The sequence below is a fragment of the Pyxicephalus adspersus genome, chromosome 6, assembly GCF_032062135.1.
Source record: "Pyxicephalus adspersus chromosome 6, UCB_Pads_2.0, whole genome shotgun sequence".
Taxonomy (NCBI): Eukaryota; Metazoa; Chordata; class Amphibia; order Anura; family Pyxicephalidae; genus Pyxicephalus; species Pyxicephalus adspersus.
In genome coordinates this window covers 50,635,432-50,655,502 of record NC_092863.1, presented here as the reverse complement: position 1 = coordinate 50,655,502, position 20,071 = coordinate 50,635,432, and the positions used below count along the sequence as shown (strand labels likewise).

The window sequence follows — 20,071 nt, the reverse complement described above, 5'->3', positions numbered from 1 at the left end:
GACTTACTGCACTTGGTGGACATATAGGCAGTGTTGACTTTTCACCCACAGATTGAATAAAGTTTTCCAAGACTAGAAAAAATAGACTATCATGGGTGAAGCTGGGTGATCCAGCAAATCTGGAATGTATTAAATAAAATAATTTGCTATAATTTGGCAAATGTTTTTTTTTCTTGACTAGATCTATTTTAGTTTTTTTGCATCATCAAGGTTCACCTAAAATAATCTATCTTCTTTAATCATGGAAACCACATAAATAATCAATGTGTCCAGTGAACAGAAGTGAGCTTAATATGTTTTACTAATTCATAATTGTTTTAGTTGGTGGAGAAGGCTTTTCTTCCATTTAACTTACTTTGTTTGAGATAAAAGATTCTATTTAAAATGTAAATAAATATAACTTTTTGGCAACTATAAATAGGTTTATTTACTTGTACACTTTACAGTGGTGACATCTGATCTTTTTTTGCAGAAGAATGTAGAAAGACATAATATAATTTGTAGCAGAGAATGTATATGTAGCTGAAGCATACATGGGTACAAACATTTCCTTTGAAGTTCAGTAAATATGCTAAGTGATGTTTGATGTACAGACATGAAAAGCACAGGACTGTGCCACAAGCTGTTTCAGTTGATGTGTGGGAAAATAGAGCAATGACCATTTAGTGTGTGTAAATATAATGGTCAGTATTACTGTGGCCATTTGGTGGATGAAAGAATGCATGGAAAAAAGACCCTGTGTTATTAGGGACAATAAACTAGCATTAAAGACCTGTTAGTGTAAGCAAACTGTCCGTATTTAGATACACAACACCAAATGTTATATTATTAGTTGGAGAACTAAGTGAACAGCCAGAAAAAATGGCTTTTGGGTACATTAATATTTGTGCCATTATTTTCACACTGCAAGAATATAACTACCTGCACAGTCAGAGCAGTAATGAAGAAAATGTATTGTATAACATCCATTAGCAGAATAGAACTATGTGAAAACAATTGTCACAAGAAATACAGATTGCGGGAGTTTACCTATTTATTCTGTTTATAAAGCCTGCAACTGAGAGTAGTGTACACAGCAACATAATAAGTGAATGTTTATTCTACTGGATGAATTTGATATAATAAAGCCATTTTTCTTTTCTATTATTTATTATTTATGCTTTTCCTTCATTTTAGGCATTAATATATAAATGTAACACTGACAAACATGCATTCTGAATATTAAAGAGAAGTGCAATATGACAGAAGAGCAGATAAAAAAAGGTTAACAAAATTTCTGGATAGTGATGCTTATAAAACTAGCTTTCAGGGGTTGATATCAATCAGTAGTTTCTGGCACTGAAGCCTCAGCATTTTTATTTTCTAGTGCAGAAAAGGATGGTTTCTAGTGTGAGGAAGGTAAGTATGCAAAGAGGGGGTATATATATATATATATATATATATATTTATGTTTGTGTTAATGTGAAGGTTTTAGGAAGGGTTAATATGAAGGCTAGGGTTTGGGTTATAGGGAAGAATTGTTATGAGGCTAGGATTTGGGTTACAGGGAGATTTAGTATCATGGCTTTGGTTTGGGTTACATTGAAGATTTGATTTAGGGCTGCAAAAAGTGTGAATTCTTGTTTTCTGTGCTAACTTTTTGTGAGCAAGAGATGGAGATAAAGACAATCAATTGAATACTAAGTGGACAAGATTCTGGGAATGGAGGAGGGAGACAGTGTGCCTGTAGATAGTCTTAAAGACTAGAGAGACAATGGCATTCAGGTATACAAGGAGGTGCTGAGACGTTCCTGGCTTTGCCTCCTTCCAGATGAAATAGACAAATGAGTGCGGGGGCATATGACAGCCTAATATCTTAGTATGCAACTGTGCAAATATCAGGTCTTTGCGATTCTTAAAACAGTTTTTTCTTTTGAGAGAAGTGAGAAGCTGTGATGGCAGAGGCACAAGCAAGTTTCACGTCGTTGGAGTTACGAGTTGTCATGAAGTTTTTGTTTCTCCAGGGAAAGTCAGCAGAGGACATTCACACTAAGATGTCACAAACACTGGGGGGAAGTGTCCTTCCTACAGCACTGTCAAAACCTGGATGGATATCTCGTTTCAAGACTGGGCATTTCACCGTTGAAGATGAGCCCCGCAGTGGGCGCCCCCCAACTTTAACTGACCCGGCAACTTGCGATGCTGTCCATGAGCTATTATTGAGTACCAGCAAATATCCACAAAAAAGATAGCCCAGATACGTGACATCTCATGGGAGCGTGTTGAGTTTGTTATCACCACTACCCTAGACATGCGCAAGCTTTCAGCGAAGTGGGTGCCGAAATGTTTGAACATTGTTCAGAAGAAGGACCGAGTTGAATCATCCAGAGCCGTTTTGGCCCATTTTGAAGCTGCACACGACTTTTTGGCTAGGTTAGTGACTGATGATGAAACCTGGCTCCACATCTATGATCCTGAAACCAAGGAACAGTCAAAGGAATGGCGCCACAGCAGGTCCCTATGGGCGAAGAAGTTCCGAAGCCCAGAAATCAGCCACAAAAGTCATGGCGACTGTTTTCTGGGACAAAGACGGTATTCAGTTGGTGGACTACCTACCCCATGGCTCTAGTATCACCGGACAGTATTATGGAACCTCCTGGACCAGCTGAAGGAGGCAAGTAAGACAGAACGTCATAGAAAGTTAACCAAAGGGATCCTTTTTTTGCAGGACAATGCATCTGCGCACACGTCCAACGTTGTGGCTTCCAAATTGAACACCCTGGGTTTCCAATTGGTCCACCACCCCCCTACTCACCTGACCTGGTCCCTTTGTACTATTATCTGTTCCAGAATTCGAAGAAACACCTGAAGGGGCAATGTTTTGAGGACATTTCTGATGTCAAAGATGCTGCTGAGAGCTGGTTTGCTGCCCAACCAAAGGACTTTTTTTTACAGCCTAGAAAAGCTGCAACTACGCTGTACCAAGTGCATCAGTCTCAGGGGGCGATATGTTAAATAAATGTGTTATTTCATAACTCTGGCTCTCTTCTTTGTGGGCAAAGCCAGGAATTTCTCAGCACCCTCTCGTATTAAGCAATCACTTTGTTCCCCAGGATGTTCAGATGGAGCTATCACCATATTCTGCAAAAAAATCCTGATCAGGAGATCCCTGGGCAAGTTTTTCACTTCTCTAGAAATTATTAGGATCACTTGTACCGTTCAAGTTTCACCTTTCTGATGATCCTACACCTAAACCATTTACAAAAGACAATTCAGATCTACTGGTAAAAACAAACAAATTGTTGCAGCCTTAGAGATTGGGAAGGGATGTTTATATTACTTTTTTATTTGAATATTGCTACATATATTTTTATATTTTTATTTTTAATATTTTATTTGGTTATTTGCAGATTACTCCATGGTGAAGGTGCCTCAGGCTTTGAGTTTGCCGCACTACCGCTTTCCATCTGAAGGACAGTCCTACATCTCTGTTCCTGGTGAAGCATTTCTAAGCAAATGTAAGAATTTACACTACCTGTAAAAAAAAAAAATATATATATATATATATATATATATATATATATATATATACTTATATGCCCAAATGTCTTAATGTGTAACTGTGGAGAATCTTGTATTTCTACTGTAAACATGAAATTTTACAGGCATTTTTTGTTGGAATTGAAAAATAATTTTTCTGAACATCTCATAACTGGACCTCGCTAAGATTAAACTTTTAAGCTCCAAATGTCAGGTTTTCTGTACTTAGGTGTTTAAAATGATACATGACAAGTGTAAAGCATTTTTTTTTAAAGAGCAGCTTAGGTTTATTTCATAATTTCATTTAAAAATGGTCTTAAATTAGATCAATTTAGATTTTATTTTGCTTAATTTGCTGATGATCTTTGCATTTTCAGTAAAATACAAATTATACTTTTAGAATCTTTTAAAAAATGTTCTTCTTCTATCGTTATACATTATGCAATGATGTGGTGCTTCCCAGCACTGAAAAAGTCATTTAAATAATTGATATTTCTTTGCGCTGTGGAACTTGATATATCTTTTTCAGACCTAACCTTTTCTTCATCATAAGGGCAATGAATTTGTTGAAAGAAAAGTTGGCTCTTTTTTTTTTCTTTTTTCATTAAATCACCATGCCATCAGAACATTGTGGCAGTGATGTATTTAAAATAAGGTGCCATTATGTTTGCATTTTGTGCTATCTGTCTTTGATTCATTAAGGTTTCTTCACACTTTGAATGAACTCAAAGTTTGTCATCCAGAAATGACTAGGCAGCCGCAAAGGTTATACCAAAAGGAAGATGATGAGCCATAAACAGGCTGTACAATATAGTTAGCACACAATTAGAATCTGTACATTCTCTTAAGATTCCAGAATGTATTTAGATTTGGAAATTACCAAAACACTACATCTATGACAGTACAGTGTATTTACAGGTGGTATGCTTTATTGTTCACTTTAAAGTGCTGAGAAACATGTTGAAGTTGCCTATAATAATGTAGATGAGTTACTATTAAGAATCTTACTTTACCATAACAGCATAAGGAACGAGAGAATATGTTAAACATTTATTCATTGCCAGTTTTGCCAAAACATTCTCAAAATTATTTAATCCTTTCTTGTACTCTGTAACTAGCAACAAAACACACCGACAATATGGCTGTTGGGAGCCCAATGAGGGGGCTGGGTTATTCATTGTGGGATCATTTGCTCTCAGAGACTCATCTGCCCAGGCACACAGGTTATAGAATATGGGATTAGGCACACATTTTCAGCCACAGATTTGGAATTCTAAAAAACATCAAACAAGTGACTCCAGATATGAACTCTTATTCATCAACAGGGAATTAGTAAGGATATTGACACTACTGTTTCAATCCATTGCAGAATATTGTTAGCCCTCAAAGCTCCCATATCTCCATCAGCACTTTTACAACAGTCATTGTATTGCTTGGGACCTTTGTTATGTAGGCATTGAGATTTGGAAAACTGTTTGCTTAAATATTTTTTAGAGCTTTAAGCAAGAATCATTCCCTCAGGATTTCAGTTATATACCCCCAAAGTCTTACCTTATAGCTGAAAGCATCCTCTACATGAATTTGTTTTTATATAAGAACTATGATACTGGTTCTCATCTATCTGCTGTGTGACTATTTAAACAATGGCTGTGGAAAAATCTGTTTTACTAGTCACATTTACTCACCTAGCCTACTGAATACTCATTCTCTTTATTCTTCTGTACATGTTCATAGTATTAAATAGTAGTAAGTCCTAGATAGTATAACCCTTTTTGAATGCTGGATCTTCCTCCCCATTTAAAATCTCCATTGGGAATAACATATTTAGGGCACATGGCATCACAGGAGGCTTGGAGAATTACAAGGAGCACAGGAGATGTAGATCCTGTGGGTCAGAGGTGGCACTAAGGGTCACAGAAAGCTTTGGAGTCCTTGGTCACTGTAACAGCAGTGGGAGGCTCAACATTAGTGTAGCAACATTGGACTGGACATAAATCATTGAGAGATCCTGACAATTCAGTTCAGAGGAGTGGAACAACTAGAATGTAAAGAATGTGTTCTGTCATGTAGTGTCTGATTTTCACAATGCAGTGTTGGTAATTATTGAGTTGGTGTGATGTATTAGAAGAGATCTTTAATTAAAAGAATATTTCACATTTGGGTAAGACATGTGTGTAATTTTTTTAAATTTTATTATTCAAGCTCTTACGACAATTGTTGGATTGCTGTACCATACAATGCATCGACACTACAAGCAGATTAAACCTAGTGACACCAGGTATGTTCCTGTTTAACTTCTGATTTTCTGATTTTCATTCATTTTCATTCGATTCAATTATCATGGTGACTCTTTAATAACTATCTGCAACTGTGTAAACGCTAAAAATGGAAGCTTTCTTTGTATTTAGTCGTTGCTAAATATTCTAGATAGTTCTTGTGAAAAAAAGCACAATTAGGCACAATCCTATGTCTAACTTCTGCCTAAAGGTCAATAAACAAAATAATTATTGTTTGTGAGGGAGACCTATAATGCCATGGGATGTCACTGGAAGTTTTGTATTTACCAGTTTTAGTGGAGAGTACATGGGGAATTTTGCAAGTGATATGTAGGGGAATCAAGACTTTAATTACTAATATTATTATTATTAATAAACAGGATTTATATAGCGCCAACATATTACGCAGCGCTGTACATTAAATAGGGGTTAGAAATGACAGAGTAATACAGACAGTGATACAGGAGGAGAGGACCCTGCCCGAAGAGCTTACAATCTAGTGGTTTAATTTTCATCTCTTAAATGTGATTTCAGATTTCCAGTTAGACACATTAGGCAATTGGTAAAAAACAATTTCTCCTGCACATATAAATAACTCATTTTTTCCAGTCCTAGATATTTGTATGCTCATACAGTGCACAATGCTGATGAACATCTACTTGCACTAAAAAACAGTTATCCTGAATGCAGCCATTTCTTAAAACAAGGAGATGTTTATGACACACAATAGACTTGGGCACAAAGTATTAAATTCTGCCTGTTTAAAAATGGCTTAAATTCTTTATCATTTTTCCAAATGATTTGTTAGAAATGGATGGGAAATTGTTGGAACCTTTAGTTACAGATAACTGAAAAAAGAGTATAAAAATTGACTGATGACCACAGCAAACCTTTAAGAATTAGAATTTTCTAATGAAAGAATGTTGATAGATTTTTTTTTTTGACCTTGGCCCAAATCTTTTCTGGGTTAGCACAATACCTCATCACATTGTCATGGTAACTTATGATGCGTGACCTGATTCATCTGCATTAGGATTCACAGCAGAGACTTGCTGATTGGCTGAACTGATAAAAGGTAGTTGTGTATGTGTGTGTGTGTTGAGGGTGATATTTTAATAGTTGATGTCCCCAGGCAATTATCCAGCTCCGTAAAATAAATTGGATTCCAGAGATTTCCAGTAATTGCTGAAGGATTCTCTCAACACAAATGGTATTTCAGTAAAATCATTATTTATGTTTCCATCCTCTACTGCACACCAGCTGAACTTTAAAACCTAGCTATAAGAATGAGACTGATTGTACTGATAGCTGATTTAAACTTGATATAAATGGCAGATATCTTCCCTCCACTCATTACCAAATGTGATCTTTACCCAGTGTTGACAGTGGAGTAATACGTTTGATTCATTACACTTCCACAAGAAAAAGTAAACACTATAGATCTGCTTAATGAGTGCCTCCAACTCTGTAAGTTGCTCATTATTGCTTAGTGCAGAAAAGACCCAGTGGTTACATATAATGCTCAAAACATGGGTAATTGTTTGCCTTTATTGAACCATCTGAGATTAACTTTTTCAGCTGAAAACATACAATCAGTTTTATGAGTGGCTGGTGTAACTGTTTAGGCTGCCCCTGTAACACTGATATATATAATAAGACTGAAGAAACTCTTGTACCTTCTACAGAAGGAGGATCTAGACTACTTAGCAAATTGGTAATATTACAGCAATGTCACAGAAACACTTACCAGAACCAAGAATAAGTGGCTAAGAAAAGAAAGCATTGCACTTGTAAGCACTGGCTTGTGTTTTTGTTTCCCCTGCAATCATACATGAGCATTAGATTAGATGTATATCTTCACAAAAATTACAGCAGATTACATGAAAAAGATTTCCAAAAAACAAAGAAAAGTGCAAATCATTTAGGTCTTTTCAAGATCGTGGGTCTTCCAAGGGTTTGAGAGCTAGCCTAGTCACACATTCCACAGGCTGTCTGCTCATACATTGGCCCTGATTTACTGAAGCTCTCCAAAGCTGGAGAGAATACACTTTGATCAGTGAAGCTGGGTGATCCAGAAAACCTGGAATGGATTCCTTAAAATCATTTGCTATTTGCTAGCAAATGTTTGGAATCCTGGACCAGATCCAATCCAGGTTTGCTGGGTCATCCAGCTTCACTGATCAAAGTGTATTCCCTCCAGCCTTGGAGAGCTTTAATAAATCAGGGCCATTGCCTTTGCTGCAGGGGTGGACACAGCAGCCCTTTTATGTAGAATGAAGATTCTGAGTTTAGGTACGCTTTAACTAAAACCAACATTTGCTTTTTAGAAACACATTCCACCACGTGCTCCTAATGTTTCCTAACTGCTCACATTTACTTGGAGTAGTCAGGACTGCAGTTGAGCCTGTGTCAGAACACTTTGGTTCACTGAAACTGTCCTTTGATTTATGGGGGGGGGGCCCTCTGCAGCTTCACTTACAATGCAGGACTATTGACCCTGTATTGTGAGGGGTGGTTTTCCTGCCTCTGACTGCAACAAAAAATGGCTTATTGGAGAGGCTGTAGGAAACCCCCTAGATCTAAGTTAGCATTTAACTTTTAAAATGTGGTGTAAAACCCATTGAAAGAGCGCTATTATTTTTTTTCCTTGCAATCAGGATTTAGGCATGTATATAATAAACAGAAATAGAATAAAATCCATTTATGTGTAAGATATATAAGTATGGTGGTTGTACACAAGTAATATGAGATGATACTGGCAGTTAATACGATGAAGTATGGCATTGTGAGGAGTAAATCTCAAATGCAGATAAAAGTTTCAAATGTCAGATCCCAAGTGCATTTATACACAAACAGTTTTGGAAGGTAAGTTACTGTTATGTTTTTACAGGACAGTGAACCAGTTGCTGAAAATTGTTACTAGCACAGGGTCAACATACAAACTGTTCTGACAGCATTCTTTGAGAAGTTAACTCCAAAGCCACAGTGGTAACTACTTTATCTCTGTGCGCCTAAATCCTCTTAAATTAAATTCAGCCGTCAGAGTTCATGATTTCATTTATTTGCATATATTAGTATAAGTGCTATGATTTTATCTTGCTGTCTTGCTTCATATGATGTTTTAGAAACATAATCTTTTCCAAGTGACAGATAAGTACTGTGTGGGATTTCAGAGTAGCATCTTTAAATCATTTAGAACCTAGAAATGTGAATTCCGCTGGGTTCAGCTAAGAAGCTCATGTCAATTCATTGTTCATTGCTTTATTAAATCTGATAGCATTTGTTGAGGAGAGTTTCTTCAATATGCATTGCTTATGCCAATATTATCATTAACTGATAAAAAAGTGTAAACCGTTATGGTATTAACATGCCATTCTAACAATGCCAACTGCTGTGGCAGTAAACTTGAGCACATACAGAACTATTTTGACATCAAAATATATTTATTTATTTTATAAATTAACCTAAACTAAAAAGACAGCTCATTTCTATTGCAAGTCTAAAAACAGGCAAGGTTTCTGAAAACATTAGAATCCATCATTGAAGCCATTACGGTAGACAACCCATGAAAGTGCCAAGGTTTTTCGAAACATGAGTCACAGCAATTATATAAATCACTTTGGAAGATAAAGTTAGAGAAAATGATTTGAATAGTAAACATCGCTGTATCCTCTGCTTTAATAGATTTGAGTCGATCGCTGCCTCCTGAATTAGGTATTGTATCACAGACCGCCTTTTCCCGATAATTCATTAATATGCTACAGAATGACACTACTGTAAGTAAGGATTTTAGACCTGTGTTAGTGTGTTGCTCTTTTTTTTAGATATTGTTTAGCAGTAGTTTTCTGTTTTATTAGCATTATCTACCCAAGCAGTGAGCAGTTTCACAATCCTGCTTTCCTCTAGGAAAACAACACCAGCCCTACTGTACAACAGAGGAAAGGCCACAAGCTCCATGGACCTTGCTTAGTCCCAATAAATTGAAAAATACTCACAACCAATGGTCATCAGCTGTATGCCATATTCGGTGCTTTAGTGCTTATTTAATCCCAAGTCAAGTGATTAAAAAAAAGCATTTTATTTATGCCCTATGACTTAGGCTACATACACATGTCAGATGATTCTCGTCCGATTATCACTTCAGGGCTAATATCGAATGAGAATCTGACATGTGTACAATAGCTGTTCGATGTATTTCATGGATCAATTCTGACGGATCCACAAACGACCGCAATGCAAGGGAAGGGAAGAGAGCGCAGTGGGGGGGGGGCGGGGTGCTCGCTCATTCTCCCCCCTCGCCTCTCCATAGAGTGGAATGGAGCTGTATGTACAGCACTCCTTCATGCATCATGCAGTCTTTTATTGTTGGAAAGGATTGTGAAAGATTCTTTCCAACAACAAAAATCTAACTTGTGTACATAGCCTATATATTGGTAGTAAGAAAACCATCAAGACGTCATGCTCCTTTTATTCATTTGTGTCAGGATGTGAATAAAGTACTTGAATATAGAATAACGCAGATATCTTCTTGTTTGTGAGTAACTTGTGAGCATTACTCGGTATTCAAACATTTTACTAAAATGAACTCAAAGCTATCTTATAATGCAAACATTTCGATAAGGCAAACAAACGAAATGCAGAAAGCTGTCTGTGGGCACATATTAGGCCAGCTGGCACAAATTTATACAGCCGTCTTACTTTTTAAGCCCACTAATCCCAGAATCAATGCTCTCCCATCCTTATCTTTAGCATCACCCTCCTCCACTTTCATATGCTATCGTTTTTTTTATTATATTTACCACCAAGCCTTTGAATTATCTGTTATGTTTTCCAACGTGTTGTCTCCCCTGCCAAGGCAATACCAAACACTGTGGTGGCTGTTTTATCCTCATCCTTCCTTCTTGTGTTGCTTATACTGTTGAATTTCCACCTGGAGCCAGTTAGAACCTCAAAATGTCAGATTTTAAATCTTCATCTATCTTCCTTATTGCCTTAGCTCAGGTGGGGTTACTGAAGTAATAATTGATGCTTAATGAATGACCTTCTGCAGACATACACTTTTGTGGATTTCCTCCGGGCACTCCGGTTTCCTCCCACATTCTATAAACATGCAGATAGGTTAATTGTCCTGACCGCAAAATTGATCTTAGACTGTAATAAAACATATGACTATAGTAGGAACATTAGATTGTGAGTCCCTTTGAGGGACAGCTAGTGATATGGCTATATAATTTGTACAACACTGTGTAAGTTGTCGGTGCTATATAAATACTCTGTATTATTAATAATACATTTTAATGAGGGCACTGCAGCATCATGCAGATATATTAGGAGTTGACTTATTAAATTGTTGTAAAACCAGAATTTGTGCCACTTGATTGCACACACCTTGGGCTTTTGTCCCCAGTTTATTGACACTCCATTTTTAAGTAGTCAAGTTGTGGGATTACCAGAGGTTAGAACTCGAGCCTGACTTAAGTCACCTGACTCGTAACTTGCTTTCTCTGCTGACAGGTGAAGAGGGAAGGTAGGAAGGCAGTGAGGCTTCTGTTACACAGCCTTCTCCCCCCCCCCTTCAGCTGTCAGAGGAGAAAACTTAGAATGCAAGAAAGGTGGGGAAGAAGGCAGTGAGTCTTCTGTAACATAACACCTCCTTCCTCCCCGTCGTTTCTGTATTCTAAGTTATCTCCTCTGACAGCTGAAGGGGGTGGAGGGAGGAAGGCTGTGTAACAAAAGCCTCACTGCCTTCCTCTCTTCCTCTTTCAGCTGTCAGAGGAGAAATCCGTGGACTAAAGCTGCGTACACACTTCCAATTTTTGTCGTTGGAAAGGATCTTTCACGATCCTTTCCAACGACAAGGGAGTGCACGATGCATGAACGGTGCTGTACATACAGCACCGTTCATGCTCTATGGAGAGGGGAGGGGGAGAACGACGGAGCGGCACCCTGCTGCGCGCTCTCCCCTTCCCTTTCATTAGGATCGGCTGTGGTCCATCGTCCGTGGATCCGGCAGGTCGGTCGTCCGGACGATGGACGACACCGACTGTACACCTGGCAGATTTTCACCCGATAATTGGCCGATGCCGATTATCGGGCGATAAAAATCTGACGTGTGTACATAGCTTTAGAATGCGATCCTGTGCTCAAGAACAGGATCAGAGCTCTGTTTCTTTATGGGGACAAATGTGGATAAGTGAAGTGACTTGACTTGGGACTCAACTTGTAGTAATTCTTAGTGACTTGAGACCTGACTTGGGATTTGCTGTCAATGACTTGGGACTCGACTTTGACGGGTGATGACTTAGTCCAACCTCTGGGGATTACCTGGTTTTACTAGAGTTTGGTGCCCATCATTGATTGTGGGGTTCTTAGAAGTGTGGAGAGGATTCCTGTTTTTTAGGGACAGTCACCTGTGGACACAGACCAAGGACTTATTACTGGGGTAATAAGAGAGATTACTGCAGCAGGCACACTTGTAACTGGTAGCTAAATTGGAGGTATTTGAGACACTAGGGGGAGGTTTAAGGGTGTGTCCCTGCAGCAGTAGCACCCCTTGCCATTCCTTGCCCTGCGTGGCTTAGGGAAAAATACAGTCCTGTTTGCAGACAATAAATTTTGGCTGAAATTGGGCTTTATGTACAGTATAGTAAGAAGAGCGGATGTTCCTTAGCTGCTACACCTATTAGCCAGCAATATCATTCCAAAGTTTATTTTTTCTAAGTAAAATTGTAATTTTCTTCTTAGAAAGAGCGGACTTTCTTAAAATTGGATCCCAGTGCAAATTCCCAAGACATATTCTGGGTTGTGGTCCAAACATGTTAATTATGCTGGGATTTTAATGGTATGCATAGCTAAATTGCCTGTTAAGCAGTGCAATTATGTTATCATTTCTTTATGAATTCTTTCTTTTACTTTTTCTGTAAATTTTAAAGCTGGAAATTCACAAAATATATGCACACTCATTGTCCTGAATGTTAAAGTGGGCTGCACTGCACACTGACATAGGAATTTTCTAATGTTTAGCAGTCATTCTAAAATATTTTATCATTTGAAAAAATCTAGGAAATGCGCACAAGCAACTGTTGTCTGTGCATAAATTATTTTATGACAGAAGACAGGATTAGCTATAAAAGTAGAACATGACATTTTTTGCAGTTACAATGTTGTTATTTTCATTTGCTGGAATTTATGATTGGCAATGGTTTCTGTGTGTTCTGATGTTTTGGATTCCTGCAAATTGTCATTTCTTGGCAGAACAGGTCGCTGTCCAGTCTTTATTTTTATATGAGTCCTTTAGGTGTAACAGAGAGAAGTAGTAAAACACTTTCTGTGGGTTGAACAAAACCATTTACTGTTTTTATTGAGTCCTATTTTTTACTCTCCTGCAAGACTAAATATTTCCTGGAAATCTCTGGTTGATATATAATACAGCTTTATACAAAATGTAAAACTATTCTAGACTGGTGATGTACCACACTTCTAATATTCTTCTGCTAAGGAATTCTAACTTTACAGCATGGGGAATCTGTAATTTGTTTTTCCGACACTTCAATTACCTGCTTATCATTATTTCATTTTCTGAAGGCTGTACAGCCTTCCTATCCATGTTCCCCAGTGTATATATGCTTGTATGCATGCTCCGTGACAAATATAGATTACATTCGTGCAGTCACTTCTGCTTGTTTGCATGGTATTTCCCGCTGATGAGATTGCAGATCTGGAGGCTCATGCACAGCTGCCTTTAGTGGGCATATCACAGATCCCGAGTCCAAAAATGGAATGGTCGTGTGATCCGTCTCTGAGCTACATGAAGTAATTCTTCACCCATTTTATCAAAAGGAATTACATGAATAATTCCTCTATGTGCCAGAAAAATGTACTTGTATAGCATACGGGACACTATTTTGGTCTTATAAAATGATGAGTATATATTTTAAACTGTGATGTAAGGTAAATAACATTTGATATTGCGACATACAGTCGCAGGGTCAGAAACAGGCAGGAACAGCATCAGTAAATCTTACAAACACATCAGCAGCAGGCCAGTCCCGTTTAATGCTACAACAGGCAACTGAGGACTGTGAACAGAAAGGCTATAAAGCCCTATTACCAATTGCAGGGCAGAATAGATCTGTGTGGCGCACAGCAAGGGATCAGTAACCAGATAAGTGTTTCCTAACAGCAACACTCACTGCTTTTGCCCCTATTCCCTTCCTGTGAATAGACAGTGGAAGGTGAAGCAGCACACAGATGAGCCTATCTCTCTGTCACTGTGGTCTCCACTCCCATGCAGTTCAGTACAACTTTCCACAGCAAAATAAACATTTTCAACATTAGTCAACATCGGCATTTCATCAAATGGTTCTTTTCCTGTTCTTCTCCTGAGACAGTTATTGATACTACAGCTTACCACTGTTCTAAACTGGCATTATTTTTGAACATGATAACCTGTGTGGTATTCTTTTGAAATTTTTTGCTTCCATTGATTTTTTTCATATGGGCCAATAAAACAACAATGAAAACAGTGTTACAACAGCACCACCTAATACAGACAGTACTAAATAATGAATGTATTCAGATTTTGGAAGTATGATGTACATAAGGTATGGTATCCAGAAAATAACAGTCAGGAGAAAAAAAAATGTTTGTTAATCCTTTCATCATTCAGTATTCCTAATGAAGGCATCAGTGGCATGTAAACAAACTCCCTGCCACTTTAGCAGCCAGGAGATAGTTTACATTTCTGCAGCTCAGGGCGGAAAACTCAGACTCATGCAGTAATCAATTTCAAGGATCAAAACTGATTCTTCTCTTTTTCTTTTTAGAATTTCAGAGGCAAACAAGTACAATGATTATATGATCTCCGCAGCCAGTTATATCATTTCCTTGAAGGTAGATCCACCTCCCAACCTGTGTCCAAATCTTTCTGGATCCCCTCTGATAACTATTCAACTGACACACATCATGGTGAGTAAAGAACAGTAATGCAACCTAATTTTGTTCCTGGGAATAATATACAATAACACTTTAAAAGGCTATCTTTAAATATATTATAAATTTATAGATCGTTGGCTATCTTGCAGACGTATATACAGTCATAGTATAAATATAGTAGCCTCACATGAAAAGTGTTGACTTTTTGACAAAATTAAACAGGCAAACCATAGGGCTGTTTTATAAACCATTCAAATGACGAAAAGTGCTTGTGTATGCATTGTGTGTAAACTCAGATGGGCAAGCATACTTTAAAAGAAAAAATTAAAAACTAGAAAAAAAAGGAAGTATCGAATTTGTATTGTTTGTACTTCTTTACATGTACAGGTAGCTCCGGGTTACATACGAGATAAGGAGTGTAGGTTTGTTCTTATGTTGAATTTGTATGTAAGTCGGAACAGGTACATTTTTTTAATAAATGCAATTAGGACAGATATTTGTCTCAACATATTATTAGGCAGCGTGGTGTTAGTTACTGTATAAAATCCTCACTGTGAGTTAAACACAAACAAAGCAAAAAAAACAAAAACATAAAAACTTTATGGAGCCTAGACATTTATTAACTTCTGGAGCAAGTTGTGATTTGATATGCAAAAAGACCCTATTTTTTTGTTTTGAGTAATTCCTTAGTGGTTTTGCTAGTGATATTTCTATATACTAGATCAACTTTTGGACAGATGGCCTTACATCATTAGTGTTTACACTTTGATCAAATGGAGAGTTCAATATTGCCTTGATAAGTGCAAGCTTACCTGATGCAGGAAAGAAACATTAGACATTTACTCTCACTACTATGCTTTACTGTTGGTATGAGATTCTTCTCCCAAAACCCTGTCTTCAGTTTGCACCAAACATGTCTACCATTACTGTGGCCAACCAACTTTCATTCATCTGTCTACTTCACATTGTGCATTGTCTAAGTGTTAAATGGCAAGCTGGCATTGATCCAATGTTCTTCTTTGACAGCAAAGGGTTTTTTCCTGGCACACCTCCTTTTTTTATCCGGTGCAATCTCTTTCCAAATGTAGATGAATACATTGTGACTTCAGATGTTAACATTATACTTTTTTTTCAGAAATTATAAGAATACATAAAAATGTATATTACTCCTTTTCTAATATCATTAAAATATTTTTGTTAGGATATCACACATTTAGGATATCACACTTCAGATGTTGCAAAAGCTACTTGAGGACCATACAGTGTATTTTTTGGGATTCTTTGAAAACCTTTTAATATTAAGGAGAGTTCTTGGGCTGAATTTGTTGCGTTGGACAAATTAGCAATCTACAACACTTATAGATTATTTTCAGTACAGGGGAATGACTGATTTCAAATAAATTGGCAATATTTTATAATCCTTTGCTTACTTTTGAGGAAGTGTTAGAACTTTATTGATGTTGGCATTATGACAGCATGCATGCTAAAGACAGACCCTATATATCTGAGGTAAAGTAAGACAAATTTTTTTTCGCATACTGTACTCTCTACGGAGGCTGTAACCCTTGTCAATTATTCTGGAACATCCAAAGCTAGTTTCATTAATTTAAAATGGTAGTAAATGTAGAGTTATTAGTTACTTTTTTCTTTTCCTGGATCTACATGCTCATTTATTTAGATCAGTCTTTTTAAAACTTTTTACCCCTGAGGGGCTCTTGCGAAGTCAATGGGGAAAATGTACCTTAAATTGGTGGCCAGTGGGAAGAATGCATTATTGGGAAGATGCAGCTGGCTCTACCAAGTAGAGTTGACCCATGAGCTATACCGGGATCATCAAATGGAAGTTCAACCAGGCACAGTTCAAGGAACTCTAGCAACCTGAAGAGGAACCCCATGGTTCCACAGATCCTTTTAGGGGAATGTTTGACTTGGATGATAAAAAATACATAATTATCATTATCATCCGAATAATGTATTTATTTTTTTAATTTATCACCTTTTCTTTATAGATAATGTTTGAATGAAGATCTAATATTTGCTTGTTCAAATACATTGAGAAAAAAAAAAATTTTCATGAGGTGTACTTACTAGATGAAGGGGGTAAAAAGGTAATTGAAAAAGTGACAAATACCCATAGACATGAATTGTTCTCAATTCAGCTGAATGCCACTATACAGAAAGACAATCTAAATCCTAATGGGTTTGACTGTAGAATTCAGCAATTACTCTTGGCAACCTTATGTAGATGGAATATGATACTGACGTGGTTTTCCCCAGACAGCCTTTTGCTTTTTCAAAATAAAAGGTAATTTTGTATGCTGACATGCATGTGCACAAGATTTTATTACATGTAAAAAAAACAGTGATACATTAATGGCTCATCACTCATCTATTTAGTAGCTAGGTACTGATTGCTTTACATCTATGATTTGCATCTAATTATTTAAAATGAATTAGTATACTGTATCTATTTTATAAAAGCACTTGTCATTATAATTATCTTGTCACATTTATATCAGATGTAGTCAGCATTTATAAAACTGTAATGTATATGGTCTATAAGCCTATACATATCTTATTATCATAAATAATATATTTACATATATATGGTACATTCTACTGAAAAAGTTGGTGCTTGGCATGTTTGTGAAAGAATTGCTAATATTGTGAGTATGCGTCAATTACTTTTCTGCAATAGTGACTGGACGATATCTGCAGCAAGGGTTAACACAGTGGAATTCCTCATTAACAACCCAATAAGATTTTGGGAAGGGCTGCGAAGGACAATTTGTTTACTTTGGGAGATGTTCCATATTGAAGTTTTACACAATCCAATATGTACACTTCTGCACTGGTTATAGAAATTCCAGATTTCTAGGTTTGAAAAACTTCATATGATATACGATCGCTGTTAATATAATCCCTGTGTTTCGAAGGAAAGCCAATAATCTCTTCATTCACTCTTCACCATATAAATATAGAATTCATTAAAAAAAGAGAGGGGAAGCAGATAAACATGAATAACTTTTCCAAATACGGACTTCTTATCTCTAGGCAATTTACAGTAAAGATTGCATAAAAATGTTTAAACGTTGATCGCTATACCCAGCTTCCTTGTAAGTACGCCAAAGATACCCATAGACATTAATGGTCTAAATTACTAATCGAGTCATTTCACTGCAGCATATGTTCATTTCAAATACTTCTTGACTTCAGGGAAAATGTTTCTGTTTTTTACATTCCTGATCTTGGCTGTATATAGAAAGGGAACACATGCTAAGAGAAACTAACCTTATTACTGAATCAGCCCCTGAATGATTAGGATTAGGACCAAGGCTTTCTTTTAAAGTTGTAGCTTTGGTAGCTCATGGTTGTAAGTGTCTACCAAGATACATCACTACACATTTTGTGGTTATTTGTACTGCAATATTCTGTATGACTGTAGTGCAATTTTTATGACCTGTCTAACCTTAGCTTAAAGGTAACATATTAAGATAGAAATATAGCCAACATCTTTTTAAAGTGTATCTAATCCCCAACAGTCCTTTTTTTTCAAGGATTTCTACTAAAATGAATAAACATCAACCGGAATTTGGTACATACATTTTAGTTGCATCAAAGCATAAGCCCACTTTTTAGAAAGCTGCCATGCCCAGAACAGGAAAGCCTGTCCCCTGCCAGCAGGCTGCAGTGAGGGACCCCTGCTATTTGTGTGGAAGTACTGGTCTAATTTCAGAGGTCTCGCTCAGTAGGTTCTATAGCTGTGTAATCAGCAGAGCGTAACCTGGTTAAAACTTCTCTGCTCATCCCTTTTTCACTTACTATTACATTTATGATATAGCTTCACAACTTATATTTGGAACAAAGTCATACAAAAGAATGACTTTACAAAAACAAGGCTAGGCATATCTGGGAAGAAGCCATCCTTAAAAACTAGGAGTCATCTGTCTGCCCTAAGAATTAAAATCCTATTCTAGACAAAAAGTAAAAACACCCAGTGAGCTACTAATGCTATTCAGTCAACACAGAAACTGTGTTAATAGGGCTTACAGGGCACACTGACACACTCAGAATGGACTTTTTGGCCAGCACTGATAAAGCATTGCAGTGCACAGATGTGAAGCAAGCTGAGTACATGCATGAATGCAGATTGTAGTGTCAAAGGAATGCCTGGAGCCTTAAAGCGGAAGTAAACTAAAAATTAAAGAAAAATTCTTGCTCGCGTTTACTTTAGCAGATCCGGTGATCCCTCCCGAGGTTTCCTGGATCGGGTCCCACGTCGTACTGGAATCCACCTTCATAGGGCCGGGCGCTGCCATCTTCTTTCCTCCTCTTCTGCCTGCTGCTTACGTCAGCCGATCTCACACTGCGCAGGTGTGGGATTGGGTGGCATAGCCTGCGGTAGATGAAAAGAAAAAGAGTGGCAATCTCACTGTGCATGAATGAGACCATCATTTTTCCCCCATTGAAGAAAAAGCTCAGATCTCGGGCATGCACAGAAAGAGCAGCCAGAAACCTGTTGGGATGCGTGATGTATGTATCACAGAAATCAATTTTTACCTTATACAAAAAGTTTGTCTACCTTTTAATGTAAGGTAAACATTTTAGTTTAGGTCCACTTTAAAGAAGTCTCTTACACAAGTTTTTGCACTTATGAATTGCAAATGTGATATAATGAACTGCAATACTTTCTATAAAACGCTGCAGACAGCATTTAGTGTCTTCTGCTGTGCTCACATGATAGGCTGTTCTAATAGGCAAATTTTTACCACTTTTTGTCTGGAAGCTTGCCTGATCAGTCTATCACAGTGAACTGCCTATGGGTATATGAGGATTTAAAAGGACTGGGCATGTAGGAGGCAAGAGGTGCTGAAAGCTTATGTAGGTATTTGCAAACATCTTAAGGTCCTTCATATCAGCAACTTTTTATTCAGAGGAGACAAATGAAATTCATGTTTTGTAGATTTGCAGTATAAACCACAGAGGGTATGCTCTGCAGACAACAATTATGAATGCGTACTGATTGCATACTATCACTTGCACAAGGGATTTAATATAATTACACATTTTCCACTGTGCAGGCAGCTCCCACTACTAACTAACTTTCCTGGCAACCCATGTTCTTAAGTTCAGGCTCAACAATGTGAATCTAAAAAGTGTTTCTCAGTTTAAGCTTGATCATGCCAGTGCAGCATCAATGAGCTGATCAGAGGATTTGCAGAGACTGCATCCTGCAGATTACTTCTTACACTAAGCATTCTAGAAAGCTTTCATTCTGAAAAGCTTCATTATTATGAAGTGTCTAATTTAATTAATTAATAAAAAGTATAAATACAAAGGAA

The 20,071-nt window shown here is 37.2% G+C and overlaps 1 protein-coding gene across 4 annotated transcripts in view; it reads left to right on the top strand.

The window, feature by feature from the left end:
- Nucleotides 1-20,071, top strand: part of ADGRD1 (adhesion G protein-coupled receptor D1) — a 312,771-nt gene that overhangs the window by 48,296 nt on the left and 244,404 nt on the right. For all 4 annotated transcript variants that reach the window (XR_011921431.1, XM_072415722.1, XM_072415721.1 and 1 more), the window contains exons 11-13: nt 3,390-3,497; nt 5,722-5,797; nt 14,621-14,762. Coding sequence is in view for 3 of the 4 variants with exons in the window: in XM_072415722.1 (XP_072271823.1) it covers nt 3,390-3,497; nt 5,722-5,797; nt 14,621-14,762 (326 nt within the window). In the remaining variant the exon portion in view is untranslated. The remainder of the gene's footprint in view (nt 1-3,389; nt 3,498-5,721; nt 5,798-14,620; nt 14,763-20,071) is intronic.